This window comes from Dunckerocampus dactyliophorus, chromosome 14 (assembly GCF_027744805.1).
Source record: "Dunckerocampus dactyliophorus isolate RoL2022-P2 chromosome 14, RoL_Ddac_1.1, whole genome shotgun sequence".
Taxonomy (NCBI): domain Eukaryota; kingdom Metazoa; phylum Chordata; class Actinopteri; order Syngnathiformes; family Syngnathidae; genus Dunckerocampus; species Dunckerocampus dactyliophorus.
The window spans coordinates 10,337,088-10,358,216 of record NC_072832.1 but is presented as its reverse complement, the minus strand read 5'-3'; the positions used below and the strand labels follow the sequence as shown (position 1 = coordinate 10,358,216).

Here is a 21,129-nt window from a genome sequence, read left to right as displayed (position 1 = left end):
ATCAATGGCAGACTGATTGGAATGGGAGCTGTTTCCACCAAACCACACTTGAACTAACGGTACCTGTTCTTTACCACCTCATCTGATGGGGAATCCCACATATACTGTAGGTCTATTTCATCTCACTGAATGTCTCCCTTAGTAGAGGGACCTCAAGTACAGCAACCCGATAATGGGTTTGAGTTCAGACCTGCAAATTATCAGGAGGGGTCTTAGAATAGTCCACTATTTGACGATTTGATTCGGAGGAGTCTGATTCGACTATCAACCTTGCCGTTGAATCATATGAAAATGTCATGTGGTCAAGACTGATCAAGATCAGCTGCTGCTGAGCATACATTTTTACACACAAAAACAGTCTAATTTGTGCTAATAAAGTATTGAAAATGACGTGTATAATGACGTGTTTAAAGGTCATCCCAAATTCTCAAACACACAAAGTGAGGAAATTGCACATCTTTTTTTACAGAAAATACATGTACATTTCATACATGTAAGTCAATTAAGTTTCAAGATAAACTTTAAAAACAGCCCCTATGCTCTGTAGCCTGTTGAGCTGTGACATCACGTCATCACAGTAATACAGTACATCTAGTCGGCATATTGTTTTCTATGCACAGTGTTCCCTCGTTTATCACGGGGTCCCAGTATAGGCCGCATTAAGTGAACTTTTGTTTACAATTACTATATATGTTTTAAGGCTGGAAAACACCTCACATCACACTTTATACACATTTGTCATACAGGCATTAACATTTTCTCACATTTCTCTCTTGTTTAAACACTCAAAATTCGTTTGAATTTGAATTATCAATCTACTAGATTGGACACAAGAAATTATTAAGTGACTCATATTCACTCTTCTGACCGTGCCTCGTCCTTGCGCCATTCGGCTGTAGCTTTTTTTTATCTTTTGTTAAAACATATTGCTGCTGCCGTCGTATTTTCGTCCACCTCCTCCTCCTCCTCCTCCTCCTCCTCGTCCTCCTCCTCTTTGAACCGAAGATTAATTTATGCCTTAGGGTTACCTGCTTCTTCTATTGTTTATTGGTGGTTAGCAAGCAGCTCACACCGTTAGCTAGTTTGCTAGCCACCATTGACCACAACAGGAAACTGCACGAAGGAGATTGATTGATTGACAATGGTCTACAGCCAATCAGGATGCAGGTTCTCCCTAAGCCAATAAGGACTGTTGTATCTCTATATTTAGCCGGCTATTGTCTACTGTGGGTTCCTAATATGCTTGGTCATGCACTTAAATACAGAGACCAGGTGGAGCTGCACACGTCTTCAACTCACATGAGTATACAACACCCTCTACTGGTAGCAGTAGTAAATACAATAACAGACACATCCAACAGAGCACCGATAGATCGCTCTAATACACCACAGGGCTGCAGAACACAATGTGCGGGTGTTTAAAAATAAAAAAACATGCAAAATTCCACTTTAAAAAATCCACGAAACAGCGAACCCACAAAAGGTGAACCGCTGTGGACAGAGGGAACACTGTAATCACCTGTAAACATCACAAAAATTTTAAACTATTTTTTCACAAAGTTTTTGGAGAGAATGCCAAGAGTTTGTGTCGCGGGAGGGCGCAGTAATGGCACGGCTCACAGTGTTTGTCTTTTTAATTGGCTGAAAGACGAAAACATTGTAGTGAGCTGGGATAAAAGATACAAGCGAGAGAGAGAGAGAGAGAGAGAGAGCTGCGCCTCGCATAAAACATCCCCCTGTGACTTCTATGTCCGACAAGGAAAACCGGCCACTTCACCCGTCTCACCTTGAGAGACAGAGTCCGACAGCCAGCCCACCTCAACCTTTGACATCAGTGCTCAAGGCTGAAACCAAGTAGAGGCGCTATTAAAAGCAAAACAGAGCTAAAGTAAGTAAAGCAGTGTAATTTTGTGTTTCGAATGGTACACATTGTTGTATTTGGCAGTTGTATAGTCTGTAACTGTTTACATCTTTGATAAAATAGTCCCTGAAGAAAGTACCTCTAACTCCCATAAAAAGCATTATTTTTAAAATGCTAATTGTAATACTTTATGAATGTATACATAAATGTATGAATGAATGCATTTGTATGAGGAGGGCATTTCAAATGCTATGCTAGTGGCATTTAAGAGGACCTATAGTTGGTAATATGTGTTATGGACACTAATAACTGACCTGTTGGACCTATGACATGTTCACTGACAATATTATTGATTGGGAACAAACACAAATCATAATATTATTATAGTACATAAACTTGAACAGACATAACTCCGTCACGAGGCAACATAAGACTACAGCAACAGCAGCCCTCCTCCTCATATGACGCCACAGCTCTACAACAAGTTGATGAAAAACACAAACTTTGAAATTCAATTGCTCAAGTTCCCCGCGGCGTACAACATTTTAGAACCTGTTTACATACATGTGAGGAGGTACTCTACATGTATCCACTAGGTGTTTAAAAAAATCTTGTTTGGGATGACCTTTAACAAAAGACCTATACTTGCCAAGCATGAATAAAATCACCCGCTTCAGTGGCAAAATCCAAAGGAGCTGAGGTGAGCGCCACCTTTGAATGCTTGGCAGACCGTCAACATCGTCGGGACTTATTGGCTCATAATGGCTCTTAAAAAAATCATCCCAAGTGTGGAAGTATTTTGAAAAGGTTAAAGATGGCTCCAGAAAGTGAAATACCGTACAACTTGTCAGCAGCTTCTTACATATCACACAACAATAGCCAACATAGCGTATCATTTAAAACAGGTAAGGATGTGGCCAACTCCATTTTATATTTAGATTTTAATGCAAGAAATGAAGCCGCTAACAGAGTTTTGGCAAGTTGTTGTTTTTCGAGCCATGTTGTTCCTCTTCGATGTGCACTTTTCTGATGTGTGCCGAGAGCGACCGTGTTCCGGCTTTGTTCGTCTTGCTTTCAGTGTCACTAAGTAAATTAAGATACTGTTGTTGCACACCTACCGTGTTTATTTCTTTACCGGAGTATTTCAGCCTGATTCTTTGGTTGTGGAAAAACTCGCAAATGAGACCTGTTTATTTGTTAGGATCAGCAATAGTTCAGCTGTTTTTTTGACTAGTCAAAAAAAACCTTTTGACTAGTCAACTATGGACAAAATGGAACAAATCAGATTCGACTATGAAAATCCTTAGTCGAAGACAGCCTTATAAATTACCATGTGACCTATACAGATGCGCAATATTATACATGCACAATTTGAGCCGTGGGTCAGGGGAATTCTGTAATGAGCATCCCTTATGTTCCTTCTTAACAACTCAAGTCACCTTCATTCTACTTTCAGGTAGTTTTGGACTGTATATCAGTCCAGCAGTGGAAATGCCCATCCAAGTACTGCCACACAGAGTTATTACACAAATGCAATTTTCCTCTTAATGGAGTGCTGATAGTAACGCCGAGGGCATATATGATTTATTCATTACCCTGCCACTTTTAGGGTGCTTCTATTGAGGACATGATGGAAGGTAAGGCTCTTCTTCTAAAGAGGCTTAGAATGATTGAAAGTGGTAAAGTGGTTAAGTGGACCCGGGAGAGTGTTTCCTGCTTTTTGTTTCTGAAGTTTTTTGGCATTAGTCATTCTTCCTGTGATTGAGTATGGGATAGGACGCCTTTCCATTGTCATATTATTATTACCTCAGATCCATTGTATCTCAATGTGTGTATACCCAAAGGAATCACTACAAAAACACATCTGCAGCATCAGCCAATATATGTTCTTGGTACACGTTTCTGCCTTTTATGGAAGAGGGCATGGGTTCTATTCCCGGCCAGGGTTGCGTCAGGAAGGGCATCCCGCGTAAAAACTAAGCCAAAACCATTCATGCGATTGTCTCCCTGTGGCGAACCCGGACACGACAAGAAAAAACAAATCAGTTCTTCAAATGCCGCAGCACAGTTATCAAGTTTGATAGAGTAATGACAAGTAATGGTGAAATCAAACATCCATAGTCAAAATTCTACATTATCCATGAGTGGGAGTGTTTATCTGTTTGTGAGTAACTGGTGACCCGCTGCTAGGATAGTTCCAGCTCACCTGTGACCCTGAACAGGCTAAGCGGTAGTGAATGAAGGAATGACTAATACAGTATTACCTGGATTTTGTTTGCATCTGATCAATAATTGGAACAACCCTTTGGCTCATTGTTCTTAACTTAAGAGTAACAGAGAAAACAGAGTTGTCAGGTGTCCCCAACCACTGGGCCCCAGGAAACGTTCAGGCACAATGATATAAAAAAAAAACACTTAAGAAAATAAGATAATTTGTTAAACAGTACATCACATTTTACCTAAATGGATATCAATTTTGGAAATATGGGCCATTATTTTATTTATTTAAAAAATAATATATTTAGAACAACAGTTTTTGCAGGTTTAAGTTGTTTGTTGCGAGCGGCGACTTGTTCCTCTTTGTTTGAGGGTCCTTGAATGCACCATCTAACTTTCTCACATGCTGCACAGATAGACTACTACAATATACTGTATTTTTCTTATGCTTTTAATTTGTTCCTGTCCTGTTTTACGCAATACATAATAAATAAGATAAATTAGATTGTTATAATGTACGTTTGTTTTGCTCATGTGTTGAAAATCTTTCAAGGTGACTAGCTTGCGCTCTGCTAATGCTAGCCCTGGTAATGCTACAGTATTTAGAGCCATTCTTGTCTTCAGTCTTGCTAAATTACGGAGCATGTGCGACAATCGTTTCGCCGGCAGCCCAGGCTCTCACGTCATTTGAGACGGAGTGCCAACCGGTTGCTAGTCTTCCGATACCCGGTGCATGTCTCTACAATCAATTAATTTAAAGATTTATGGCTGATTCTTATCGATCCAGGAGGCTGCTACCGATGCAGCTCAAACTGGATATCCGGTTGCATCGGTTTATTGTTCACAACCCTAGTTTGACATAGATTCCGTTTTTATTGGCCAATTCTACAATTCCATTGGCGATTCCCTTAATGTGGAAATCACAAGGCCCTTGTGTTGCATTTCAGACAGCAGTGATGCATTGCTTCGCTAGAAAGGCATTAAGTAGAGCAAAGATGCCTGCCAAGGTGGAAATATTGTGGTCTGCATATCAACAGAATGGATTTCTGGCAAAAGGGTTCCATTGAGAGCTAGTAGTGATGAGAGAAAATAAAATTCCTCTAGCTACATTCAAAATGTAATGTTTACTTGCCATGTACGTGTGCCACCTATCCACAAAGTTTTAGGGAAATTAGCTCTGTAGTTTCTCTGTAATTCATCTGCTTATTATATGCAGTATCCAAAGATGTTTTTTGTCTAAGCACTCCTTTTGGATACCTTGCATGCATTCATGCATAGTACCACAAGATGTTTCCATGTGTCAGCTGTAGCCGGGGTATTGCTATGCTTTGTGGTCCCAAAGCTGTACAATATCATGGGTTATGGAGTGTGTGAGATACCAGCTTGTGCCCCCTTCCTTCACTGCCAATGCTGCTTGGCTGCTGCTCCATTCAGACACATCGACACTGTGCATAATCCTCACTGTGTTCATGTTACCTGCAGCGCAGAGCTTCAACACATTCATCACAACCAGTACTTTCAGCTCAGTTACATAGACACAAAATTGCTCTTCAGCCTCATTATGCGTAAGCTTTTATACCATGCATATCATTGGCGCTGTGTTAGCATAGAGCCGCCTCTAATTTGTTAGACAACACGGAAGCCCCACAGATGTTAGGTATTGTTACGAGGCAGTCAGGAAATTACTGCATTATTCATTTTCAATTACCGTGCTGTTCAAATGCTCGTATAATGCAGCAGCAAATCGGTAACACCTCGCCGTCAACGGTGCGATAAATCTGCTCCATTTGCTTTGTCTCTATAAATTCTTATTAGAATCTATAGTATTCTTAATCAGCTTTTATGTTTTGTTTAATCAATGCAGTTATTTCTTTACTGAGCAAGTAAATTGATAGACCAATCAAAGCAAATGGCTCCTTTGGAATATTAAGTGACACATTGTTGTCTTTTAGTAGATCTTATGTTATGATTTGAGGGCTTTGTGGAACCAGCCACGGTCTTTGGAAGGAGTCAGCATTTTTAGCACCTGCTGAGATCACTCTCACAATGGGAGGCTGAGTTTGGCTTCATGTATCACGAACTACAAGAGTGGCTCCTTTCGTCTTCAATGGCTTTTTACTGCTGATTTTATTCGCGTGGCCTGCCAAATGACATGGTCTCCTGCAGACTTACAGGGAGGGGTAATTCTTACTGATATCACTATCACCCATTGCTCAACTTCTGTTTCACACTGAAGTAAGTTTTGCTGCTTGATGCCTGGATCTCTTGCCTTTTGTTGGCGGTAGCGGTTGGCATAGCGACAAGATGGTGCACTGACTTTCTTCAGCATATAACAAGATAGGAAATGAATTCAATACACTTACGTCTGCAGCATATAGCTTCACTAGCCTTATATTGTGACTTTTTCAATTCCTTGCCGTAAATTATTTCTACATCTGGCCCTTGCTCTTGTTTAAACCAGAGCCCACGTTGTCATCTCTCATTTGTACATAAGTCAGGCTTAATGCCCCCCCATGTATAATTCAGTATTTCATTGGGTATCTATTTGCATGCTGCTTAATAAATGAATGAATGCATGGATGAAATTTGACATGGTAGACATTCAGGCAGAATAGGATGTCACACAATCACGCAATTAGCGAGGTGGTAAGCGAGCTGCGTGGTCCATGTTCAGCAGTCCCTCACTTACTCATACCTCTATGAGGAACACGCACACATACAGGCTCCAAAAATAGGCTGGCTATCTCCATTGTGCTTGCACAGGAGCATGTGAACACAAGTGTGTGTGTGTGTGTGTTTGTGTAAGTGTATTTCTCAAGCATTTTTTCCTTTCTCCCCGCTGTGCCAGTCTGCCGCCTGTCTCATTCTGGAGCTGATGCTGTCTAATAACCAGAATCAAGACAATGATACAAATTACATGTCAAACTACAACATGATTCAGAAAACCAATTAGGTTTCCTGTCTCCATTCAAAGTGTGATAACTGAGTAACAAGAGACTGGTACCGACCACACGGTTCGTGACCCAATTCTATTTTTTTTTTCCACATACAAATCATGTCAGTGTAAAAAGATAAAAAAAAATAAAATAAAATAAAAAAACTCCAGTGTAAGCAAACAGATCAGATATACCATGTCATTGCAAGCTGGACATTGCAAGGTTGAAATGTGACCATCTTTGATATATAGACACAAATAAACTCCAAAAAAGGTTTGAAGGTGCACTGACTATTAAATAGAAGAAACAATACTTGACGGCGGCCATCTGAAGTAATGCTGAGTTACAAGGTACAAAATTGGCACACCTTTCAAATCCAACAAAAAGCTGGCCATTCAAAATATGTGAAGAGGTAGCACTCTGGCGAATGTGGTAAGCACATCTCCTTCACATCCAAGAGGTTCTGGGTTTGAATCCGGCTTGGACCTCTCCTGTGTAGTTTGCTTGTATTTGTGTGGGTTTGCTCCTTCCAAAATCATACATATTAGGTAAACTAAATTGTCTAAAACAGGAGTTTAGAACATTCAGAGAGCGAGACGATTATAAATAATATTAAAGAAAATGCTACATAAAATACGTTAGGGGTATTTGCATATGAGCTCTTCACAGAGAGAGCAATTTGATGTAAGTGCATCCCATTGTGTGTAAAGATGTGCTGCTGCGGGGGGGGGGCATATTTTCATGTTTCATACATGAGCTCATTAACGGCGCTCAGATTGCCTCCGCCTTCATCCTGACTCCCTAACTAACGCTCAGCCAACCTGCGTCTACATCCTCAGGCACAGCTCGAAGCTGGCAGGAGGCTGCAGGAAGCAACACGAGATAGCCGTCCAGCTTCAAGCCCTGCAGAAAGACTGGCACGATATAAGAGCACATATGCACTGATAAAAAAAAAAAAGCTTCCCATACCCTCAAGCCTGCTGAAGTTTGATCCCCTGTTAGGCAAGTGGTAGGAATCTTTTCTCGCGTATGTGCTCGTCTTGAGGCAGAAATTCAACATTCTCAAACAATGGCCTCGCCTACTGTGTTGATTATTGCCCTTCCTAATCATTTGAATAATATCGTTAATGACAATCACTTTTAATGAAATTAGAGTAGTGATTTGTTGCTAGGATACCCCTCCACCATTGTGTAGCACATTAAATCCAAGTATGACATGCTGTTTTCTTCCTGTGTTTTCTCCATGCAGAAAGCCAGTTGAAAGAAAACACTGGAAAGTATATTGAGCTATTGGAGGACAGGTTACACAGGTAAGTGTTTTATAATCTTTTACATTGTGGTTGTATTTGGGAAAGGAATTTAAAAAAAACTGCATCATAAACAGAACAACCTCCTTCAAGGACTCCCCTCCATTGTCCTCTCAACATTTGTAATCACCTCAGCAGCCACCTCATGCTCTCACACCTTCTTCTCATGCGATTTGTTTCCCAAAGCCTTTCTCACTTTTTCCTCTCCATTTCGCACATGAGCTATGTGACAGCTTCTACTCTTCTTTTCACATATTAGCTTTACTTTTACTTAATGCATGTACATGTGAGGTGAGAACTTTCCCTCTCTGCTAGCAGTTATTGACACAGTCAATATACTTTCAATAATATGTAGGCTGTTTTCATATCCATTTCATATCTATTATTTTAGCTTCCGAGCTAGGACAGTTCTATTAGGGGGATTGGTCTAGACAGATTAAGCAATCTTCTTGCTACAGTATATACGCAGACGAGCCACATTTGATGATGTGACACTATGAGATGTTTCCGTTTCATGGGGTCACCCAAGAGACATCCTGCAGATCCTAGTTATTTGGTTATGATGGTAATAGGATTTTTAAAGATCTAATTTAGCGTAGAAAGGCCGTTTCATTCCAAGATGAAGTTAAACATCAGATCGAATCACGTTTTCCACACGTTGTTGTTTCCCATTCGATACACTGGATTAATCTGTGAGATGTTTCGGTTGGAGCACATACGTCAAAGAGTCCTCACGCGGCAAAAATGGTAACATCTACAACTAACCATTTTTTGTTGCGAGACTTGTTCTATATATCTGATTAGTGACGCTGTCTCAGCCTGCTAAATGAAATCATTGTTGCAATTTGTGCTTGTTACATCGTTTTCAAGATAATATGCATACATACTGGTGTAAGCACGCAGATAAGCATTTCTCTACAAATTCACCACCACTTCCACTAACCCATCTTGGCTTGACGTTAATTCCCTATCGTATGCTTCGATATTTACAATGAATGGATTATAACATTTTGCAAAAAGCAGGATTTTGTGACCTGAACAAGACAGGAGCAAAGTAAAAGAAATTATGATGCCGAGCTTGGATTATATTTTCAAACTGTGCAGTGTCTTATTAGTGTCGTGAGCTGTCATTTATGAAATCCTCAGACAACGGCAGTGTTCTGTTGGTATTCAGCAGTCACATTAGTTTCCATGTTCATTTCAATCCGTGTAATTTGATAGATATGAATCAGTGTCTTTAGAGGCTGCCATAGCTACATACCAAATGTAGCTGCAGCCTCAGGCAAGGTCCACTAGCTGCCTCGTACTCCTGTGTGGCACAGTGACACATATTTTATTAGACTAAACGTGCAGCGCGCACACACACACATACATCTACACGCAAGTAGCCACACACATGCACATACACCTGCATCCATCATTCTCTGTTAATGTTATCAGACCGCTTTAATGTACATTGCCGGTGATGGAGTGCTGCAGTGACAAGAGGTGAGCAGAGGGAGGGAGGAGGGTTAGGTGAGGAGACGAAGGAATGTTGGAGGGGGCTTCACAAGATTAGCACTGGTGAAATGTCTAGTCTCTGTGGCGGCGGATGGTTTTGAGAAAAGCAATTATCTGTTTCTTGCTAAAGACTGGAACCGGATGTTACAGCTGCACAGATGTTGTAAATGTGTCACCAGGACAAAAACATTTTGTTTACAGGAGCAGCTTGGTTATTTCATACATTTTGTGTGGCTTTTCTTTCATTGAGCTATTCTTCAAATGAGATTGGGGTGCCATTTATCATTTCTGTGGTGTAATGCAAATGACATACAAATACAGACGCTAATAAAACACTCCAACAAAAACCATGCTCTTTGAGTTCAAACTGAGGACGCTCTGTGAGCATCCAAGCAGCATCTGTCAAGTGTGAATTGTGTATGCTCAGATGGCTGCTTTACAAACATCCTCAAAAATCAAAAGCACCCACCTCACAAAGAGTTCACTGCACCATGCCTCATCCATCACACTCCTTCCGATAGTCACCTCCTTGGTTCTCACCATGTTATTAACACCTTTGCTCAGCGGGTCCGATGCGAGATGTTGACACAATTAAGATGAAGAAAACTCCCCTTCCTTACTCATTTGCAAATGGAATGCTGTTTTTTGGGATTTTGGAAAATGAGAGGATGCTGTTGTGAGGCTCTTGAGAAATATTTTTATTTATCTTGGTTTATTCATTCTCACCTTCTTGCAAGTTGGACCTATTGTGGGTTATTTTGCAACCGTGATTTATTTAAGAAAAGCAGAGACTTGTGCCATAACTGTAAGAGCAAATGTTGTGAATGATAAACAGATACGACCGGATGGCTGGTTTACAAGCGAGGGATACGACTGTGTCGGTAGCAGCCTCCTCGATCAATAAGAATCAGCTGTAAACCCTTAGATTAATCGATTGTAGAGACATGCACAATCGGTTGACAGTGTGTCTGTAGAACAAAGTGAGAGCATGGGCTGCCCACAAATGATTCTTGCGCATGCGCCGTAGATTACCATGGCTGAAGACGAGAATGGATGTAAATAGCTAGTCACCACGAAAGATTTTCAACACAGCAGCAAAAATCTAAAGTTTGGAACGTTTTTGGAAAACTCGACAAAAGCCACACCATTTGTAAGCTATGCAGAGCAGCTCTGAAGTACTCTAGTAGTACAGCAAATCTTGATCAGCAGACTAACAAAGACGAGTACCATTTTTTTCTAGGGCTGCTGCTTTTTTGTTTGTTTTCAGGCTGAAATGTTGCACGGTTATTAGGGATGTCTCGATCCACTTCCGCTTCCAATTTTTTTTTTATAGTCGATCCAATCTGATCCGGAACCCATCTTTTTTTTGTTTTTGTTTTGTTTTTTTTAAATAATAATAAGCTTTTCTTACAAACATGGACTTGTGGGATTACACAGCATGACCAACGATATTACGCCATATTGAAGGCTAACAGGGAAATGCAAGCGAACCGAGGCAAAGTGTTTGTGCAAATATGCGACATAGTGTACGCTCACCGAGGTTCCACTGTATTTTAAACTCAATCCTGTTGCACAGTGACCTCTGCTGCCACCAGTTGGGTCGCATGAGGCTCTTGTTTTTGTAGCTGATGATGGTCCTGTTGGCTTCATTGCGCTATAGCCTTTATCTTTCACTGGGGTCTTTCACTTAGTCCATGAGAAAAGTGCTCCAAGGTTGGGAGTGAAGTTGTGTCTGAAGTATTTTGTGGCCTTATTCAGGAGTGAGGGAAGGACAGAGTGTGGGATTAATGCGTGGATTAGTGTGGCATCTGCAGTGATCTCATCTCTAGGTATTGGTCAAAAGGATAAGGTTATTTGGATATAAGGGACATAAAATTAATTAGTTTGAGTGTTTTAACTCATCCTCAGATCTACTATATACTGTATCTACTCTAGCTACAGTCTAGATGTCTCCAGTGGGTGTTTTCAATCATAAGGAAACCTCGAGGCAGACTTAGCCCACACTGGAAGGGCTGTGGTCTTGGTGTCCTAATTTTTTCACCTAACAATCCCCATTCACATAGAGCTGCAAAAACAATGCAAGACACTGTAATTTGCATAAATCCCTTTGCCATATGCACACACACCAATTGCATGTCTTCCGGGCACTTTTAATACTCTACTTTGCATATATTGAAATTTTAGCTATGTGAGTAAAGTGTCTCCTCTGAGTAAATGTACACTTCACTGAAGAAGCATTATCAAGCTCATGATCTTGAGTGACAAACATGCAACAACAGCTCTGTGCTTTGCCACTCATGAATTAATGTGACATGTCAGTGTCAAGACCAGAATGATAATGCCCGTGTTTTTAAAAGTTTTTAGTAGTTTAATAAAGAGTTTTTAAAGGGGCCTTATTTCCAACTTTTCAGACTTATGTTTATGTTTAAAATGTACACTTGTTCTACATGATGTGGAAGCGCCACATCATGAGATTGGTGTATTTTTAAGTTATCCCTCGTTTAATTGTTATGCTTCTTCCAAATCTCGTGAATGGACGGATTTTAGAACTTCACAGGATTGTCATGTCACAACTGTAGGAAGTTCATGTACGGCAACTTCCCGCTTGCTCTGTACCATTTGTCACTCTTTCTGGAAAATTGCAGCCAGGAAGTGTTTTTTCAGATGCAAAAACTGTATCTAAACTGGAATCAGGCAGAAATGGGAATAATAATTTTTTGTTTTAGCGGGAGCTAAAGACCTACCTCACTTCACTGACAGCTGTTAGGTAAACAAAGTATCGTTCAATGCCAGATTCTCCAATATTCATCAAATTGTATCTAATAGGGGTGTCACGAGATTTTGTGTCAGAAGATCTTACGAGATCAACACGTGATGAGATTTCTCGAGATAATAATTCAATTAATCACACGCTAATCGAACATGAACCTACTAATTTTGCTGGCCTCTGTCTGTTTTCTTTGTCTTTCACCTCCAAACAAGCAGGAAGAGATTTCACTCTATGCATTGGTTCAGCACCTAGATGCTTAGAACTGTTTGAGGCGTTGTGAGCTGGAGTGAGACCTCTTGTCAGTCATACAGTCGCTTTGCTTCGTGCAGGGAGACGGGGCCTCTAGCATAGCAAAGCACAGCAAAAGAGTAGAGCCTTGTGAGGAGCAATGCTAGTAGAAGTTGGGGGAGGGAAAGATGCTTACAAAGCTATAAATGCCACAGCTCTGTGTGGGAATATTAATAATGAGCACGGTGAGGCCATTAGCAAGATGAGCCAGTGTGCCGAATTTGTTCGAAAATGGTGGCAACATAAACAAAACGAACTTGATCACCTAAACATATCCAACCAACCCAGTTTTTCCATCTGTGAAATAAACTACACACAGACAGTCAACACTCACTGTGACCTTTGATTGGCGAAGAAAATGCAAACGAAACAGCGCAAAATGGTGTGCGTTCAGAGAGTGTAGTTTAATACATTGCCAAAGAAATGCTGATCTTTAATAGTTGCAAAGCCAGCATTTTAACGTTTTATAGACAGCATGAATTGCCTATTAGAAAACAGCTTTACAGACTGAAAGATGAAATATTAATTAATATTAATATTGCATTATTATGACATATTTATCATCATAACATTAGTTTTATTTAAAAATTTTGAAAACATTTTCAAAAAATCAGCGTCAATTTGTGGGACAATAAACATTCCAAAACCCACCTACATTGTTTTGTGAATTGCCTTTAATAAAAAAAGTTTGTCAATGCAGCTCTGAGCAGTAGTGGAGGTTGTGGGTGGGCCCTAACCAATCCCAAGAGAGGAAGGATGGTTCGGGAATGGCTGCGAAATCCGAGTGTGTCGGCTAAGAGGAGAAGAATGCCGATAACCTGTTCACAATTATGGAGTGTTGTATTAAAAGAAACTATTGTGCTTCACTGGGAGCCAATATCATTTTAAAACGCCCTGAAATGAGGAGGATGTGACCCCTTTAAAAATGCTTCTGTGTATGAAATGGGCTTTATAGCCTCCTTCTTATATGCAAAGATACTACTGAGCCTGACTTAAAGAATTAAGTTGCCATGTACCTTTTCTCCGTAGGGAGGTCTTGTCCTGGTGCCAGAAGGACCAGACCACAGCATTTCCTTTCAATAGTTTAAAGTCATAATCTTTCCTCTGCAGAAAGCGTGGTGCAGAGAGGAGAAAGTGCAGTCCTGTCAGTCAGCAGCCCCACAAGGGGGGTTGAAAGAAAGTAGAGGGGGTGTGCCTGCATGCCGCTCCATCTTATTATTGGGCCAGCAACAAAGCAGCACGCCCACACTTGTCGCTGTTGCATGGGTGAAACCAATTAACCCCTGGCTGAGAAGTTCAGACAGAGGAACCCCAGGATGCCTTCATCCATAGGGCTGCGTGTGTGCGTGTGTGAATATTTAGCAAACTTCATCTTAAAAGCAGCAGTCATCTTTAATGAATTGCTGCCATTATTGAGCAAGACACTTTGTAATAGATGTGGCCAGCCTTGACATTTTTTGAGCTATTTTTGATCAAGTCCTCACAGTGCATTGTTTGTGTGTGCGCGCACCTTTAGATATGTGTGTGTGTACATCTTCACTTTAGAAGAGGAAAATAACAATGGCATGGCTCAATGGGTGCATCCCACTTTAACAGAATTTAGAAGCAGCAGCAGCACAGAGTGCAAGCCTGCTGGGATGAGCAGTTTTTCTATCACCTGTGTGCCAAAATGAAGGTTAGAGGAGGGCTGATGGACAGGACCTGCCAGGGCAGAGAGGCTGGCAACTTTCTTCAGGCAGGAGATTTGCTGGAAAAAAGTGCAATTCAATTTTGGGAGGCTTCATTACTGCTGAAGAGTATGGAATAGATCTAGAGATTTCACTATAGTGTCTAGTTTTGAGTTTAGGGTGACTTCGGGTGACAGGTGGGGTACACCCTGGACTGGTCGCCAGCCAATCGCAGGGCACATATAGACAAACAACCATTCACTCTCACATTCATACCTTTGGACAATTTAGAGTAACCAATTAACCTCACCTGCATTTTTTGGGAATGTGGGAGGAAGCCGGAGTGCCCGGAGAAAACCCACGCGCACACGCACACACAGAAATGTGTGTGCCCAGGGGAGAATCGAACCCAGGTCTTCCCGATCTCCAGGCTGTTCCTGTATTGGCCACTGTGCTAACCACTAGACCACCGTGCGGCCCGTTATGGAATCAGTGTTCCAAAAAAGCCAAAATAAAAGCAAAAACACACACCAACATAGTCCTTTGAAGCTCTGAACTGAGGTCTTGCATGATATTCTGATATCTTAAATCAGGTGTCTGAAATTCAACTTACCTGGGGGCCACTGGAGGTGGAGTCTGGGCCACACAAAGTATTACACAAGTATTACACAAAGACTTTCTAGTATTCCAAAAAATGTACAACTGATCCAGTCTTCTCAGTCTTTATTAACAGCAGTTCAAAACATGAATAATTCTTGAGAACATGAAAGGGTTCTTCAGAACATGAACGGTTCTTCAGAACACAGGCATCTCTTGCCTACCGCTTGCTGCCAGAGACCTGGCAGTGTTTCCTCTGGATGTATTTCTGGCTTCCCAGCATGACTTGCGGCACTGTATATTATTCCCCATAGTAGTAGTAGTTGCCCTATATGTGTTCACTTACCTGTTGCATGTCACGCTGTCATTTTTGTGTTTGACCCGAGGTTCATTTCACCACATGACAAGCTCACTGTGAGTTCAGTGTTGGCTATTGCTTGGGGTTGCAGGTATGCTGGAGCCTATCCCAGCTGTCTTTGAGTGAGAGGTGGCGTCCACCCTGGACTGGTCACCAGCCAATCACAGGGCACATGCCACAATATATAACATTCAAATAAAACGCCCACTATACTAACGTTAAATTTTCCGCAGCCCGCTTTCCACAACTTTGAAAGTTTTGTGCGATTGGAGAGACTTGTTTTCCCCCAAGACTTTGGTCAAATTCTGAATTATAATACCTACATTTTTATCCATCTGGACCTGACTGTTTGTGACAGTGCTAGAAATAGAAAAGGGGCCCATAGAAATGGAGGACATTTCAACTGTCAAGATGTTGTGTAGCATCACCATGTCACATCTTTCTCCCCACATATTGTCAGCTTTCATTTGTTTCCAGTAGATGATGGAATGCTCGAAAGGTTGCTTTTGATGGGTACATTTTGAGTGTGACATTTTTTATTCTTTTCTTTTGCGGAGGATTAACAACTTTAAAGGAACAAGGTCAATACATTTGGTTACCAAAATGTCACCTGGCGCAACACGTATTTGAAAATAATGTTTTACCTAAAGGTCATTGAAAGACATAGGGCAATAAAAATTGTCATAAAAGGTCAAATGTTCTCTCGAAAGCTTGATGCAATCATTTTCTTAGCAATACATCATCACAGTGACAAGATTGGATTGATTTAACATGAGATCGTGTGACATAAATACTGCGGAAGAGATAAAAGTTAGACAATATGATGTTTATTAAATTAAATATATTACATTTTCTGCTGCTATGGCCTTTGCTCCCACAAAGGTTGATCAATGGCTGCGTTGTTCATTTCTGAATGACTTCTATGTCCTTTTACACGTGATGTCACTGGGTCACAGGCGTCAGGGATTGTAACTCAGCAGTAGTTAAAACAGAAACATTCTCCTTGTCGTCACATTGAACTGTCTGCTCTGTGACCAGATGAGAAGAGCATATTTGCTGTCATCACTTTGTTATGGCCTGTTATCCTGTGAAACCCAAATAAAGAAAAACGTTTTATTTTAAATTCAACCATTAAAAAGTTGTTGTAGGAGGCCTTTGAGGCTGAAAATGAGGTGTTTTTTTTTTTAAATATATACTGTATATGTTTTTGTAAGTTTTTACGGAAATTAGAGCAGAATCTCCTGTATTTGTACTCATTTTCTGAATAGCATTACAGAACTAAGGATTCATTTGCAGGGTTTTGCTTTTGTCCCAGAACAGTATAACAGAATTTCTTGCAACAACAACAACTTTGACATTTATTCACAGTGATAGTCCCAAAAACAGTTCTCATCCTCTGAAAAACAAAAGCGAACATCACACTTGCTGCATTGGGTTTTAGTATAGCCTTTACTGCAATGTTTGCAGGGTCCCCTCTTCACCTTCATCGGGAAATGTCCAATTAGGTTCTTGCCTCCCTATGTATTTGTTGTAGGTACCCACAATGTAAGGCTTTTCACCGTCAATGTAGGTTTTCTTGGCTTTGTCCCAGCGTTGCATCTCCTGCACAGGTTCTGGTCCAGCAAAGGATGACACAAGTGTGACTGCCCTGTTGTGATACCATTGGACAGCACAGATGTTGTTTTCCCTCCAGACAGTTTGATTGGGGCTCAATGTCCACATTGGCTGGACAATCAGTAGGTTATGGTTTTCTTTGTCCACACAGGCATCGTTATCTGAGATAGATTTCAATATGAAGTGTTTACACACTGCACTGAAGTAACCTATTGACACATTTAACTGGTCACAATAGTGTATAGCTGGCCAGTTGTAAACTCTGATTTTCACACTAATAAGTATGCAGGTAGCCTCCAACTTACAACACCACCTTACATTCCTGAACATCAACACCTGGTGCAGAACAATGGAAACAGGGTTGTTTTGCCTACCACGTTCACCCAATGTTGTAATATTGCAACAATTACAAAACAAAATGACTACACATGGACATGTTCTAGACACGGTAATAAACACACAAAATATTTGCCGCACTTTGGACATCACTGATCAATTATGATATTTAAAAACCATGTGGTGTCCAAATCATCATAATTGCCATCACTTACATGCATTTTTTGTGAGTGCAGGGTTTTATGTGCCACTATTTTTTCATGAACTTAACATTGCACAGTTATCCTTTAACATGTTTGAGTGCACCACCTGCCTTGTCAGGTTTTTAGCCAGCAGGTTCGGAGAACGTGTTATATGCTGTCACTACAAACAATTGATATACAGCATATCATAGCAATCCCCAGATAACATGTTTATATGATAAGGTATATGGTTTGTGAGCAGCATGTGGATGGCATCAAGGTCTAAGGACTTTTTTTTGTTCTTGATTATCATGTTCTTGCAGCAATTCCAATGGCAGTTAGTATCTGGGCACAGAATATAACGGATCTGAAGAATTATATATATATATATCTGAAGAATTATATATATGTGTGTGTGTGTGTGTGTGTGTGTGTTCGCTCCAAGGTAGCTCCAAATGAGGAAAAAAAGCATATGAGAGGCAAGCATTTGGAAACATATTCCTACGTTGTATATATATATATATATATATATATATATATATATATATATATATATATATATATATATATATATAATTCTTCAGATCCGTTATATTGCAAAAATGATTGGGACACATTTTATTTCCATTTTCAATTATGAATTAATGTAATTATTTACATTTATACGAATAAGATTGTGTCAGCATTCACACAATAATTGGATTAATACAATGAAGATCAAAATGTGTTGGGCGTTTTGGTGATGGCATTAACTTAAGTCTTGTCTTCATGGTTTTATATTTTCATATCTTATTTTGTATTTCCATCTGATGTTAGCTGTAGCTGTCCGGGCTTGGAGCGGATTTGGGAAGCTGACCTGGAGGCATGTCACCTGTTCTTACGAGGCCTGCAGCTGCGAACATCCAGCTGCAATGGAGCGGACGTCGACGACCATGCCGCCACAGCTGGTTATCCTTCAAATCAAGTGTGCACCAAAGAGGAGGAAGACAGCGCCATGTTGACTGCTTTAGGAGGCTGCTGGTGTCCCGAGGCCAATTTACAGAACTCTGAGTTCACCAAGGTAATACAACTCTAGATGTCTTGTTAATGACACTGTATACGTTATTTATGTAACGCCTATGCATACATGCTGTGCAACACGTGTAGGATGAGAATTACAACTCAAAAGATGTCCCTTTGTGACGTTCACGCTCTAGTATTTTCCCTTCACTCATGCTTGCCTCTAGAAAGGTCAGATGAGAACACCCTGTTCTTCTGGATATGCCTGCTGTGTCCGTTCTATCATTTGGTTGACAAAAAGACAAAAGACATGCAAATTTTCTACATTCAGCAGTGTCAGAACAACACAGTAACATGAGCACACCTCTCATCAGGGTGTTCGCTCCAAGGTAGCTCCAAATAAGGAAAAAAAGCATATGAGAGGCAAGCATTTGGAAACATATTCCTACGTTGTACAGATTCTACTGTTTAGTTCATGATCAGACGTGGTTAGTGAGAATGGATGTGGGGGTGTGCACGAGTAATATTTCGCCAGTGATTTGAAGTCAGTGCTCCGGGGCAAAGTCCGAATCATTCACTCTTTTCCTCACACTTCCCTCCACCCACGATGTCTGACAGTCTCATCTGAGATAAGAACAAACAACAGCGCCAGCAGCCATAAAATTATATATTAAAAGAAACTTGCCAGATATTTTTTGTGAGTCTATATTTTGCTAATTTGGTTCCCATAAACTTCACATGTGCTGTTTTTCAGTAGCAGCTGATCTTTAAATGACTTACCTCAGCATGAGGTGCCTAGAATGCATGTATGTCAGTGTTTCCTCACAAACTGGCCCTTCAGAATCTTACGTTCTCTCAAACTTTGGACTTGGGAAGGGCATAATAGTCGATTAACTGTTTAATTGTTTGGAATGCTAATTTTGTCCTAAAGGAAAACTGTACTTTTTTGGAATTGTGTCCATCATCCACAATCCTTATGTGAAACATGACCACGCATGCCTTTCCCATTTCTGTGCATTGTAAAGAATGAGAGAAAATCTGCTAACATGTGGGAGGACACACCTGTTTTGACTATAAAACCTTAAAAAATATATATATATATATAACTTAAACATAAACTGACCTTTTATATAAACCAAGCAGTGACATTGGTATTGTAGCAGCTAACACAAAGAACTACCGGTACTTTTCAGGCGTAGTGACGCAATGCTTTATGCCACTACCGAGAGGTAATGGGCCCACTCCAAAACAATGCAATAAGACACCAATCTGTACTGACTGGGAAACAAGAACAAGCATATGAACAATTACGAAGTATTTGCCCACATTCCATGTTTTGTTTGTACACGGCTAGAAGGACCGTGTATATACGGTAGCTGTGATATCTGCATGCTGGATAGAAGTGTATGGACCGCTTGTATCGAAGTGCTAATATCAGATATTATAGACGTAAACCGAAATAATCTGATCATTTTTTTTCTGCTTAAATCGGACCGGGACACCCGTTGGCGTACTCAAAAGCAGGAACAGGCAGGATATAATGGTAGCAGTCAGTTTGAAGTTTGAATGTTGGTGCCCTCTAGACAGCAGGAGGAACCCACTGCACACAGTCCCTTTAAGTAAATGAGGCAAAATTGAATTCATTTCTTGGCTGCAAACAACAGAGGCTGTCTTAACTTATCAGCTGGAGAAAGTTAAGTCAAGTCAATTTTAGACGTGTAGACTTTACATATGGACCACGTCTAGAACGACTGTCTTCAAACATCAAAGAAAATCAACTGAACCCTTCATCAACAAACAATTTGCCAACAGAGACAAGGGAAAATTACTTCTAAAGAAGACCGAACCCAGACTCAGTTGAGCTACATCCATGCAGACCTACATTATGGGTAGCATTATTCAGTTCAGTATGGCCTCGGCAGAGTTCAGAAAATTTAATTAGGTGATTGATTGATTAGCTGTTAATTCTGCCCTCAGTTGAACAAGAAAATCAAATACCCCTCCCTCCTGTAGCCCTATGGTCATGTCGTGTTTAGCCCTCCCATTAGGTTACAATTTGAAACAGTTTTGCTCTGCACAAGCCTAAATCTACATTTTGTACTGATGTCCAATTTACTTGCCCTGCCTGACTGCATGCATCTACTTTCTGCTTTTTTTTTCTCTTTTGTTTCTCTCTGCTTTGTTCCCCTCCCAAAGCCTCGCCCCTCCTAACATTTCTCCAAGAAGTAAAAGGTGAGAAAGTTATAAACAGGATCTACAGTATGTTGTGTATTATGCATAGACTCCATAGGGAAATACATTAACCAGAAGAAAAAACACATCATCCATTCATGTTGTTTGTGTTGCTACTTACTGGAACTTGAATAGATCTCCTTTTTATCATGACAGTTAATTGCTATTTCTGTGGCTACACCCTAGAAAATAAAGAACTCGTGTTGTAATTTTGTCTTAATTCAGTTTTTGTTTGTATTTCAAGGTATTATTTGAGTGCCGACAA

General features: G+C 40.5%; 1 protein-coding gene across 6 annotated transcripts in view; it reads left to right on the top strand.

Annotated features, from left to right (window-relative positions):
- Positions 1–21,129, top strand: part of disc1 (DISC1 scaffold protein) — an 88,138-nt gene that overhangs the window by 26,842 nt on the left and 40,167 nt on the right. For 4 of the 6 annotated variants that reach the window (XR_008573631.1, XM_054798537.1, XM_054798536.1 and 1 more), the window contains exons 10-11: positions 8,264–8,324; positions 18,450–18,693. Coding sequence is in view for 3 of the 6 variants with exons in the window: in XM_054798537.1 (XP_054654512.1) it covers positions 8,264–8,324; positions 18,450–18,693 (305 nt within the window). In the remaining 3 variants the exon portion in view is untranslated. Of the gene's footprint in view, positions 1–8,263; positions 8,325–18,449; positions 18,694–20,828; positions 20,865–21,129 lie in introns of all 6 variants that reach the window. The other 2 variants (XR_008573633.1, XR_008573632.1) reach the window with 1 other exon arrangement.